The sequence below is a fragment of the Brachyistius frenatus genome, unplaced genomic scaffold, assembly GCF_029030835.1.
Source record: "Brachyistius frenatus isolate BFR_SWC_R1_liver_20210118 unplaced genomic scaffold, ASM2903083v1 Contig_4, whole genome shotgun sequence".
Taxonomy (NCBI): domain Eukaryota; kingdom Metazoa; phylum Chordata; class Actinopteri; family Embiotocidae; genus Brachyistius; species Brachyistius frenatus.
In genome coordinates, this window is record NW_027210603.1 from 8,512,501 (window position 1) to 8,525,763 (window position 13,263).

Below are 13,263 nucleotides of genomic sequence, written 5' to 3' on the forward strand. Positions count from 1 at the left end.
ACTGCAAAGCTGAAATAATGCAGTAGCAAACAGTGGCTCCCTCCCTTCTCAACCTGCTTTCTGTGGGGTTTGCAAAAGGTTCGGGTTGCCTTAGCAACCCCTTGCTGGCTGTGGGGACTTGATGACGTGTTTGGCTGGAAGGCTTGGATCTCTCCCAGCAGACTGGCTGTTCCTCTTCCTTCCTGGTTCATGGCCTCAGCTCACTTTTCCTTTCTTTTGCAACATAAAAGTTCAAAAATATCAGGATGCTATTCTGTATCTGCCTTTCAAAATATGTCCCGGTCGATACACTTGAAAACTGAGTGTCTTTCCTTTTGCCTCTTTGGTCACCTTGTTTTTTTATTGACAGCAGCAGAGCAGCTACACAACTTAAATTCTTAACACCGCAGCTTTGAAGCCCCGAGATAACATCTCCTGATTGAGATTCTGCTCACGCCACCCTGAAGGGAAGGCTTTTAGTGGTCCCAATTAATTGCAGGCTAGTTGTGTCAGTGTTGAACCTCCTCAAAGCTTCACACCCACCACCAGCTGCAGTGTTTCTGCTGTGGACTTTTGAACCCAGTAATCCCACTTACCTGGATGACCGTGTTTCCACCCTCCAGCAGCGCAATGGCTAACAATATGCTCTCCTGGAAGATCCGATCGCTGGTGGCATTCATGATGAGGTCAATAACCAAATCAGAGGCTCCTTCTTTGTCCAGGTGGCACTGGACCTCCGCCAAACTCAGCTCCCCTCGACCTCCAACTCCAGAGCTGACAACTAGGGGTGCAGAAGTGAAACTGATTAGCTTTTACATTAATATTGATGCATTCAGATTTTGGACGGGTCACATGATGGGTCACTGCATTATCATATTTGATTATCAAGACTTGGACCAATTTCATCATATTTCACACTTTATGCAGCTTGGTGAATGTCTTCATCTAGAAACCAAGCCAAAGTAAACAAGTTCAGTATTTTAAATTTAGAAATATGCTAAGCAATTTTATCTAACATTGAGAGTAGGATACTGAACATGAATTCTGGTGGGTTACTTCCAATAACTGATTACTAAGGCAAGTGCAGATGCAATACAGATTACTGCTAGACTTTGTCAGAACTTCAGACTCCAGCAACTCACAGACTGCATCAATTCTCACCCGGATTATTTCACGTTTCAACAGCGCACATCCATCAGAGACATGCTGTAATTACCTCAAGAAATTCTACATATAGTGGCTTAAATCAAAACAAGATATTTAAATCAGGTTTATATCAGATTCCACAAAGTGAGGGAAAAGTAAGGAGATTGTGACGCGTGCAATAAGCCACAGGTGTCTGTTGTATTTATTCAGCCACTTCGCACACATAACAATATAACATTACTCTAATATATGTCTCTTATCCATCGCCGTACTTGAACTCCTACCGCTGCTGCTGGCTACCGCAGACAGGCAGGAAAGAGCTGGTGAGATAACGGCACCCTTCAGAGCCATCTCTGGCTGGGCGAGCCACTGAATCAACAACACATCCCATTCTGGACGGAGCTTGGCTCTCTGGTCGCCTGGCAACAACACGGCCTACGTTATGCTGAGGAGAGAGCCAGTATGCTGTGTGGCAGAACGGAGGTCCAAGGGCTTAATGGACTAAAAGGCCATGGCTGTGAATAAGATCTCATTTGTTTCTCCGTTCTGGAGCATTACAGATGAAATATGAGTCATCTCTGTGATGTGAGACGCACAACGACTTGCTGGAATGATAAAATGTCAGTTAACAACCATCTATTAAATTTGTGAATGTCAGTCTCAACTGAGAGATGGTGATTGAGAGATGGAGGGATCGAAACACTTCTTTAGTTTTTAATGTATACAGAATATGTGTATGTATTGTGTAAACGTGTTACCGTGCACCTAATGCACACATCTACAGCATTTGCTGCAGCAGTAGGATCGACCCACGTTCTATTTGCTGCTACCCACTGAAAGTGTCTGAAATGTCAGTGACGTCTGTCACATTAACAGCCTGAGAGGAACTTAAAATAATTGACACAACTCCCTACAAAGATTTTCTTCCCTAGAAATACATCAATAAACAGATTGTGTTCATGTACATAAACATCTGATTGTAAAGAGTTTATCAATTAATCAATCATAAAATAAAAATATTAAATAATAAAACACAAGTAAGGAAAGAAAGCCTTGCACTTGTATTTAGTATTGGCAGAAAAAAAATATTGTTGTCGACTCCACATTCGTAATGGTTGAACAATTATTTGGAGCATTAAAGCACCTAGAAGTCCCACAGCTTTATAAAACACACCATGAGATTTTTTTTTTTCTGGGCTCGTGCAGTCTTACAGTTTATGCTCTCTTTTTATTTGAGTTTTTGTGACATTTGAATAGCAAGACTAAGTCTGAAAAATTTCATATTTTCCTTCATTTATAACTAAAGTAATCTGTTCCTTCCTGCCATTCAGCTGGGAGGCAGAAACTAAACTATTTTAACTTTGAATCTCATTATGTGTTGAGCCTGATGCAGCAGTGACCCAGTTTCTCCAAGTTAATCATTTCAGACTCATCTTATCTTAATGAGCATAACCATAACGACACTCAGACACCGTATTGTTACACACACCTGTAGGTGATTTTCCCGGCGCTCCAGAAGTGAGTGGACCGTTGCTAAAGGTTGTAAGGCTGTCTCTTCTCGGGCCAGGTTTGACATTCCCGTAGTATCGATTCACCAAAATCTGCCGCAGAGCTTCGCCCTACCCGGGAAGATCGACGTTAGTAAATAAAGTCAGAAATCCGTTGTAGTAATGAAGCTGGAATCCAAAGCCACTTTGCTAATGCAGCAGTACAAGATAAAATAATGCTCACATTAATGGTTTAGTGATACAACATAAGTCCCACATTGAGAGACCCAAAACATAAATAATGTAATGTGACATGGTTACACTGAAACATAAAATACATTTTTGAAGTCTTCATCATTTCCTCATAAGATTACATTTACTTCACTATGTCCTCATGCTTTTTAAAAAAAAAAAAATTATTTAAAAAAAAAAATCTTATTATGTGATTTTAAAGCTGCTTATGGTAATTCATTAAAAAGTTTCACTGCATTGCAAGAGTTCAGAAGTTTTGTATAGAAAAAAATTATAAAAACACAAAGTAGACAAAAAGTAAAAAGCATCTGAACCATAAAAGCTAAACCTAATAAAGATGTCTTTGTTGGAAGAACGTAGACAAAACACAGTCTCAGTCCTCTTTGACCTTTGCCCTCTGACCTCCGTCAGTGATGTTCAAAGATAACACTATGACCTCTCCCATCTCAACATATGGTGATCGGTGCCCTGTATTGCTTTGCTGTAAATCACATGAGCACTGTGAGCTGCGTCACATCACAAGCAGTCAATGAAGAGATATAGAACCAAAGTTATGCCCCCCCCCCCCCGCTGATCTTTCTCATATCATATATAAGAGAGGCGATTGCGTAAGTGCCATGCTGTGGAAGCAGTGTGACTGTGAGCGCATTACAAGTCAGTCAGTTGTTGACCATCAATAAGAGGGAGGGGTGGACCAGACCACAGCGAACCAAACTCTTTACCTACCCTCCTTTGATCATCCAGTTGCTTCAGTGGCTGGTTGGGATCAAGCTCCTTAAAGGTGAGGTGAGTTAGCAGAAAGCCATAAAATAAGAAACATACATAAATAAATAAATAAAAAGGTTTGAAAAGGAGGTTGGGAAAATAACTAGGAAACAAAACAGGCAGTTATTCAGTGCAAATTAGTCACTTTACACGCATGCAGGAAACAACGTGCAAATTCAGTCATGCAGTTAAGAGGGAAGTGGTTGTGTCAGGGAAGAAGTGAGGTCGAGTCATGCGAGGCTTTATGCAAGGCAGCGCCGATATAAAACCTTGTATACCTACAGTATTTTTTATAATGTTCATTTCCTAACTTGTTTCAAACAGCTAATATTTCATGTCATAACACGACTCATAAAAGCTCCAAAGAAATGAATACCCACAGTCCAGTGTGGGAAATATCAAACTTTGTACTCTTTGGCATGTGGTGACTCTCATTATTTTACAGTCACGGTAGCAAAGGTGCCTAAATTATTTACATAAGAGAATGACAAGCTGCTGCAGGGTAGAAACAAGCCATGAGAATGAGGGGGGAAAAAAATAAAATGGAAAAATAAAAAGTCCAGGTTACATAATGGAGCTGTGAGCTACTGAAACACACTGTAAGCACCAATCTGGCATGGAAAAACAACTCACCCATGAGTTTAACCCCACCCACCCTTACCGCCACCCCACCGAAAGAAAGTCAGGAAATTGGACTTTGCTCAAAAACCAGAGAGCTGGAAGGACAAATGAACGTCAGGCAGGAAGGAGGGAGGGAGGAATGGATGAGTGCAGTAGTGGGAGGTGGCGCACAAACAAGGGCACATATGTAGATATAACTTCTGCACACAGAGGCAGGAGTGATGGGGGGTGATGCACGAGTGGGCCTTTAAAAGAGGAAATACATGAGGGTGGGTTGTGACTCTTATGTGCCTCGATAGACTCTGAGCACAAATATAATGGGATGGAGTTAGTGTATAAATATGACATATGATCTCAGATCAGCAGTGACCCATAATAGTGGGCAACGGGCCAATATGGGTCTTAAACACACCTCAGGAGGGACTTCAGGCTCGGGTGGGGGTGCCAGCTGATTGGGAATAAAAGGATGGTGTTAGTTAAGGTTAGCAGGTGTTGAATTAGTTACTTCTGCCTCCGCAGAGTAACTTCCTCCCTAAAAACTCTAACTTCTCATCCCTAAAGGCTGTTTTTTTTACCGACGCATCTATCTGTATCTGGCTTTCTACGGCTCACTACCGGTAACATGCACAGCTGGACATCATAAGGACTTAAAGAGCCAGAGGCAAAAATAAAGCAGACATAAAAGTGTAGTGGTGAGTCTCATGTTGTTAGTTTTCATGAAGATTAGCCTGATGACACAGCGTGGATGATGAGCAGCATTAACCTGTTGCAGCAAGAAAGCAGAAGCTCTACGTACAAAAATACTAAAATAAAAACCTTATTCCTTTGCCTCACTGTTGGCTACAGGGCAGAGCTGTGGTGAGTCAAGTGTTCTGTGGTTCCCTTTTAACCTGTCTGTTGCAGCCTATCACCTACATGACACAGCATATATATATAACAGTGAAAAGAAAGATACTCACTTAGGTACCAATATGTGCATTGTAATTTGTTACTACTATATAAGGGCAACATGGGAAGTATTTCTAATTCAGCAGATTTTTAACCTGGTTGCACAAAAAGATCATAGCTGAAAATAATGTTCAGTTTAATTACTGTCATACTTTGAAGTTGGAAAGTTTGTCTTAAATAAAAAGGATACAACAGTAAACGGTAAAATTAAAAAAAAAAAAAAAAATCCCTGATCACCAAACATCACTCCTCTGATTTAGACGCACAACTCAGCACAGAGCTGCAATAAGTTTGAAAAACAACATATTTTCAGTACAGTAACCGGACGACTACTGGGACCAACACAAGTTCAACAACTGTTCAAATAAATTGAACAGGGCATCACCATTTAATTTTTTGGTGTATATAATGTGAGGAAAATAAGTAAAACAGATTTGGGTCGCGATCAAGAAAAAAGTAAACTATCCAGCCAAATAATGAAATAGGAATAAAAAGACTCAACAGTTTCTTCACACAATAAAACATAGTCCTTCAAAGTCATAAAACGTACTTAAATGAATTTAAACAAACTTAAAATCAAATTCAATGACAGCGTAAAGTACAGAGGTATATTATATTCCATTTGTTTAAGCAAGTAAACAACTCATTTCAACATCACATAAAAATAGCACACACACACACACACACACACACACACACACACACACACACACACACACACACACACACACACACACACACACACACAAAAAACGGTGAGAAACTAAATAACAAACCTAACATTGCACATAGTCTCTCTCTACGACCCAGTCATGGAGCTTTATGCTGATTAATTACGCAACTGGACAGGAATTTCCCTGTATGAAGCCTCCTCTAACGTCAACACATTGATTTCCACAGAAAAATGGTGATGCATCATGCTTGCAACTGAAGCTATATTCAGCCTCCTTTATGAACATTTTCTAATTCAGTTTAACATTTAACTGCTGTTTTGGGTGATGGAACATGACAAACCATATCTGACCTTATTTGTTATATTAACTATTGTCAACAGCTCATCTGTAACTTTCTTCATTTATAAAAAGATGTTGTCATAAGGACGCCATGAGCCAATGAAGGCCAGCATCAGTTCCACTTGTAATGTTTCCCAGAATGTGTGGTAAAATCTCCACAGAAGCAATGCCAGAAAAATGAACATGGTGAGATTCAGGGCATTTGCAGATACAATAGCCGTTAAGGTCATAAAATCTCACTGACCAGAAAAATGCATTGTTTCTCTGGAGGATCTGCCAGTATTCAAACCACTGCTTTGTTTTGAATGTCAGAACTATGAGTCTTAAAATATATCCCCCCCAAAAACAGAAATAGAAAAAGCAGAAACGGTGAGCGCTGCTTTACCTCATCTGACCCAAAAGTCATAAAGGAAACTGTTCATAATGAAAGAAAACAAGACTTCAGGGATAAGGCCAGAAGGATGGTTTGGGATAGCATTCGGCTGACAATAGAAAATTGGCCTCGTACCGAAGGGAATCCTTAAAATAATTAACAGGTGTTATGTTGGCTGAAGTGCCCATTCACCACTCAAAGAAAATCCTTAATTTTCCCATGGCCCCACTGTCTACCCTGCATTGTCTACACCAAGGTGCCCCACTGCTACTGTCTCTTGGAAGACGTGTCTGCTGCACTTTTATTGCCAATTACCACTGAAGGTCAAACATCAGTGGAGAGTTTAGAATTCCAGGAAAACAGAGAAAAAGAAAAGGAAAAAAAAAAATGTTGGCTCTTATGTAACTACTGCCTGAGAGCTGGCTGGAGCCCAAGAATCGTGCAGCATTAAGTTAAGGAAACTGGGCCAGTGCTGCGTGTTGCTGAGAAATGTCTGCAGCTCCCCCTGTTGAGGAAAGAGAACGCAGCAACCAGGAGTCTTCAGAACTCAGTACATAGTAGCAGGCAGGAGGATAAACAAGGACAATGGAAGGCTGTCTGAGGCCAGTTGGCAGAGGTAATGTTGGGAGTGGCAATTGGCAAAGTAAAAGGAAGACTAATGGAGGAGCTGAAAGCTGACAAAGTAAAGCTAAAATAAAGTTGTGAGAAAAAATGTCAAGGAAGAGTAGAAGAAGCAGTAATCTAGAAAAATTCTAGTTAAACAAAGGTCGTAATAATGAGGAGACTGTGGTGGGCTGACCCAGCACAGAAAAAAATTGGAAAGCTTGAAAGATACATTGGCAGACACACAGATACCACGACACTTTCTTTGCGAAGAAACAGTCCCTTATATAACCTTCACTTCATGTACTGCATGAACACCATCCTCAGCAAACCTCCCAACATCACCAGTAGAAGACAGAAACGACATCTCCAGCTCTCTCCTTTGCGGTCTTTGAGCCTCTTAAACAAAGACGTGTACGTGAAGGAAACACAAACACATTCAGTGGATGATATGATTGGGCCTGACTAAAAGTCTGGCTGGCTGGGTCAGGTCTTGTTTTCCCCTGGCTCACATTTTTATCACGTTTCTATTTCTGGAACAATGAGATAACCTCGTCTAATGGGTGAAAAGTCATTCCACTTTATCTCTCATCACCCTCACTGGATATGCAAAACTCCAGCTCACAGCCTGGGCATGCAGCGACACGAAGCACGATAGGCTCTGTCAGGCAGTATTGAAACTGGCAGCTGCACTCATTCCTAGAGATCTTGGGTGGGTGTTTTGGGGGGTGTGAGTGGGCAGGGGTGATGTGGTAGGTCAGCGAGCACCAGTGGCTACACACTTGGGTTACAGAACAGCTATAATAGAAGTTCACGTTGGGTTTCGGCCTGTCTGTCCTCTTGTCATCCATCTGAATATCCGTGGTGCCAGCCATCAGTCAGGACACTTCATGCTGCTGTTAATGTGAGTGTGTGCATGAATGAGTGACACGGAGCATGTGCTTGAGGTTTAAGGGAGTATGTGTACATTCTTAAGATGTTGCATATGGGCGGAGTTGATGAAACACAGTGGTGCTCCGTGACAACACCCCGTTTTTGTGGAAGTTGGGGATTTCCATCGCTTCAGTACCAAGCGGCATGTGTAAGGAGGGAGGGAACGAGGGAAAATAAGACAGAGACATTACAGAGAATTTGAGAGCGTGTTCATTCCTGGAAACTCTGGAAAGGCCCTTTCTACCAATTTCTCCATTTCTAACGTACTTTGTTCACTTCCCTTGCACTCACCACAATCAAGATGAAGCAGCTATTTTAGCACTGGCCTTTTTGTCACTCTTTAATGTTAGTTTCCTGCTGGCACGGATTCTTCTGCTCTGACAATGTGAACTTTTGGTGTAATGTAATGATTTCGAGAGAAGCTACCAAGTAGGCAGTAAATATGATATGTGCTGTGTCCAATTTGGCAAAACAATTCCATCTCCAGCTCCGCTGACTGTACTTTCCAGAACATTCAATTACATTACACAGCCCTTATAAACAGATGGCAATTGATAAGGTTTCACTGAAATGAATCTGTTGTCATCTAAGCTCATTACTATCCAGGAAACCTCTAGAAAGTGCTGTCTAAAAAGGCTCCGGGAAAATAATAATCAATATAAGGACAACATTTAATCTGAAACTTACAAGCAGCAGTGATGAGAGACAACAGCGAGGATAAGGTGTTCTAGTCTTCTAGAAATAGTCAAAAGACCAGCTGCTAGCTTGAGAGAGCTAAAGGTGGGTGGACTGACGTCTGGTATGAATAAAGACAGCAGTTCAAAAGGAGAGGAGACAAAAGCATGGACTACATAACTGTTCAAAATCTAGAGGTGTTGAATTCGGTTTGGACCTATGGAAATAGCACTACTCAAAAACACTTACAAAATCTACCAGTAGCAGTTTTTAGTAAAATATATTTCTGCAAAAAATACAAAAAGAACGTGAAACAAACTCTTCACAAACTGTAGATAGATATGTCTGAATAGGTCCCTTCATATTATATTAGTCAGGAGTGACATTTGACGTATGTTTCCTCTGTGGTGACAACCATGACCTATAACGGCAAACGGAAAGGAGAAAACTGGTTTATCCACTTCCTTAAAGGCCACAGGTCACCACGCACGCACGCACGCACGCACGCACACACACACACACACACACACACACACACACACACACACACACACACACAGTCCAACTCCCTGCGTAGTGAATCTGCTGGATGGAGTATCCCCTGCTATATTTACACTCACACCTGCTCTTAAAATGGTGGCAAAGGGCTTAGAGGAAAAACATGCTCTCCTACCACCATCCATCATAAGGCGGCTGTGTGGCGTGTAGATTACGTGACCGGAAAAATAGAAACAGCTCTATGATGTAATGCAATGGAACACAATACCTCTAATAAATATTACCCAACCATGTTCAGTTTTTATGGAGACTACCAAGTTGTTTGTGTGTTGACTCCCTCTTTGCTTCTCCATAGAAATTCTCGGGACACAAAAGTTTAGTACAAAAAGCAACGAAAAGTCTCATTAAATGTTATAAGAATCGAGCGGCAAATAAATATGTGAAAGAAGGAACAATAGTACACCTGTAATCACCTCAAATCTATACAGACTTTGTAATGGTAAAATGCAGCAATGTTGTATGCCTGCATTTTCCAGAGTGTATTCAATAAATGGGTGTTAAACTAAAAAAAAAAACTATAAAACTACAGTATATCCTTTACTTAAAAAGTGCACTCCAACTGAGCAAAAAAAAAAAGAAAATACACAACCATGTACAGGCACAACAGACAAGCATATTGCAAAATGTGAGCTGGACATGTTAGCTACATTTTTACATGGCGACCAGGAGCAACTCTTAACAGGCACACAGCAGGGAGGGATGAACTAAACTGCCGACACGTGTCACAGATGGGATTACGGCGCTAGAGAGTCTACTTAGAGCACAAGCACGTCTACATTGTTAGTGGGAGACAGATCGAATGGACATCACAATAGTAAGTAAAATGATCAACCTCAGCCACATCCATTTCATCATCAAAGGCAATCAGCTGCAAGAGAAGAAGTATAGGGGGCAGAGAGTTAGTAGAGCTAGATTAGTGAGTTAATGCTCCTCCGTCACAAGTGTGATAATGTGAAGCTCGTCACCAACTCGCACACACGCAGCATGTCACGTTGGCGGAAATTATGAAAGGATAGCATGTTAAAGCTTAAAAACACAAGAATTCAATAAAAGTAAAACCACCCTTCCACGTTCACGTTTCATTGTTTTAAAGCACAGATGATACAGTACTGGGCTTGTTTGACACTGATCCACAGAAAAAGATTTTGATGTTACAAGAATTGATTGCAAATGTATATCTGTTCAATCCTTGGGCAAAAACTAGCTCTGATCTTCTGTGAATTTGTTCAACAGTGCCTTTCTCTTTCACATAAAGCTGCAACAACAAAAGTCTTAATATAGACGGCCTCATATTTGAGCCGTGCAAATTCGTAAATCCTGTGTTTTTGGCCTTTGCGCGTCCCTTCCTTTCTGAGATCAACCTGTTTTATAATGTAAAGAAGCTGCCTGAACCATATAACCGCAGTGATAATCAAAAGATGCCTTCTCATATTGAATGAATTGAACTGCATACACTAATAAAACGGACTTATTTTGTTTGTTCTCTACACATGGCTGAACACATTCCCTAAACAAGCAGCAGTAGTTCAAAGACAAGGACATGATCCATCACTGGCTTCCCACCAGTTAACACCACAAATTGTGTTCAACAGCTTACCAGGCCAAACTAGGTGAATATGGGTTTCTGCTATAATATGTGTAAATAGAATTTTGGGTTCTGTAATATAACTGTATAACTGGGAACCTTGTCATCACCATCAAATCATCCAGTGCTCATAAACCAGCGGGACATAATGTTACTTTGGTCACAAACTCAACTCAACTTAAAAACACATTACACCCAAAGTAAAAATACTGTTTGTTTTATTACATGACCATGAAACAAAATATAAAATAGTGGACTGAGGTTTTTTTTTAACTGGTGAGTTCAGAGTGTTCGAGCCTTTTAGTGGAAAACAAGCTGATAGAGTTGAGACAATTGATTAGAATTAGTATAAGAGCTTATTAGTAGCACATAAATGATGTGTAAATGAGAGACAGTGTTGGACCATGCATCTTCTTAATAGTGTTAATAATGCTGAGAATGAAAACTTTGATCCTTTAGATGTATTGTTTACGTATTTTGTGAAGAAAGCGAAAAGAGGATTCATTTTTTTGGGCAGAGTTTCAAATCTTAAAAAAAAAAAAAAAAAAATCCCTGGCTGCTGCAGTTTAAAATGAAAGACTTGATGACACATAAGAATCACTTCCTTTCAGTGTGCTATACAGACTCCAGATGCAATTTATTTGATCCAAATGCTTATTCTTCTGGTAAGTTTGGTTTCAGTGGGACAGGAACAATGTATCCTGAGATGTTTTGACTTGATTCTTGGGCACGACCACAAACAGACGACAACAAACAGGAGCACAGAAGCGTCATACCTTCTCCCCGTAGCCCCGGTCTTTTGTCATCATCTCCCTCAGTGTCTGCAGTACTTTAATGCACAGACGCTCCTCATTCTCCTCCAGCAGCTGCTTGGTGTGTTTGATCAGTCTGGTCGAAGAGAAAAAAGGAAGTAGTACATGCAACTGTACAGATGAAAACTGGAGTTCTCAACCAACTACTTTCACAAATAAATACACCTAAAGTCCAAAGATAATCACAGCAACCTATTTTAACTGATTTCCATTAGATAGATTCTTCTTTTATTCCAAAACAACAGATTAGGAATTTGTTGCCCTGAGAGCATATTTAAGTATTTAAGCGTCTTGGACCAAAATGACAAAACTGAGGAAAGTGAACTGGGGAAATTACTAGGAAATGTTTTACATGCTCAGAGTACTTTAAAGGGCCCAGTGATTCCCAACTGTGAGTGAATGTTGACAGACTTTTACACGAACCACCGTACTCCAGAGGGATAGCTTTAAATTGTAGGATAATCCCTGCATCAACATTGTCTCTGTTACCTGCCAGAACCTCTATAATCTAATCTGAGCAAAGAGGAAACACAACATAACATACATACAATACATAAAAAAAAAAAAAAAAGTATAAGTGTGAGTACATATCTTCTCGGAAAAAAAAGAACTCCCTGGGTCAGTGCCGTGGCGGGGGGGGGGGGGGATAAATTCTGCAAAATAACTGACTGTAATAAATTGATAGTTGTGCTATAATACACAGGAAAACAAACATAAACTGAAGGAATCACACATTGAAAACTGTACCTGCATCAAGGTTGCTTATGAGATGAGGAACACTCGGCATCCAAGTAAAAGAAGTTGTAAATGAATTGAGAAAGCCGAAAGCAATTTCCTTTATTGATCTTATAAATGATGCTCATGGGAACTGACGAAGCAGGAAAACCCAGAATAATATCAATAAAGTTCTAAAGAAATAGACAAATAGGAAAATGATTTGATTTACAACTAGTGGCACTTTTTACTCAAGACAAAGACCAAATTTCTTCTGTGTTAATATAAATTCTATCGATTCAGTTTAAGATCTGGCTCTGACTCTCTGAGGTGTCAGAATCCTCGAACAAAAACCTTGGGCGAGTTTCAAAGTTTCAAAGCCAAAAATGTTTTTGACTGTGATCGCATATTTGTAAGGAATTACAAAAATAGCCTGTGTACTCCATGCATTGCTGCAACTCCCCTGTGGTCCAAATACTAACTTTACGTGTAAGTATAAAGTGAAGTGTATGGTATGAAGTCATTTCCCTGCTCAGGAAAGTCCCTAACCAAGCTCTGGCGTTAGTGTTTGGAAATTTAAACTCACTTTGATATAAATCCTCCACTTTCACATTTCTTGCGAGCTTCTGTATTCTCAGGGAAGAGCAGCTCTGGACGATGCAGGACATCCACCAGCACTGAGAGTTCAGCTTGGACCAGAGGCCTCAGGCGGTCCTCCAGCGCAGACACTATGTCCTACAGAGCAAAGTGACAAAACCAGAGGTCAGGAATAACCTAAAATGGTGGTCCTGTTACAAAA

General features: G+C 40.5%; 1 protein-coding gene across 10 annotated transcripts in view; it reads right to left on the reverse strand.

Moving 5' to 3' along the window:
* Positions 1-13,263, reverse strand: part of itpr1b (inositol 1,4,5-trisphosphate receptor, type 1b) — an 81,997-nt gene that overhangs the window by 34,936 nt on the left and 33,798 nt on the right. For 4 of the 10 annotated variants that reach the window (XM_069714292.1, XM_069714269.1, XM_069714259.1 and 1 more), the window contains 7 exons: positions 13,051-13,199; positions 11,715-11,826; positions 10,186-10,221; positions 4,663-4,698; positions 3,591-3,638; positions 2,615-2,744; positions 576-760 (listed from right to left, as the gene is read on the reverse strand). In XM_069714292.1, the coding sequence (XP_069570393.1) occupies positions 576-760; positions 2,615-2,744; positions 3,591-3,638; positions 4,663-4,698; positions 10,186-10,221; positions 11,715-11,826; positions 13,051-13,199 (696 nt within the window). The remainder of the gene's footprint in view (positions 1-575; positions 761-2,614; positions 2,745-3,590; positions 3,639-4,662; positions 4,699-10,185; positions 10,222-11,714; positions 11,827-13,050; positions 13,200-13,263) is intronic. The other 6 variants (XM_069714328.1, XM_069714310.1, XM_069714287.1 and 3 more) reach the window with 4 other exon arrangements.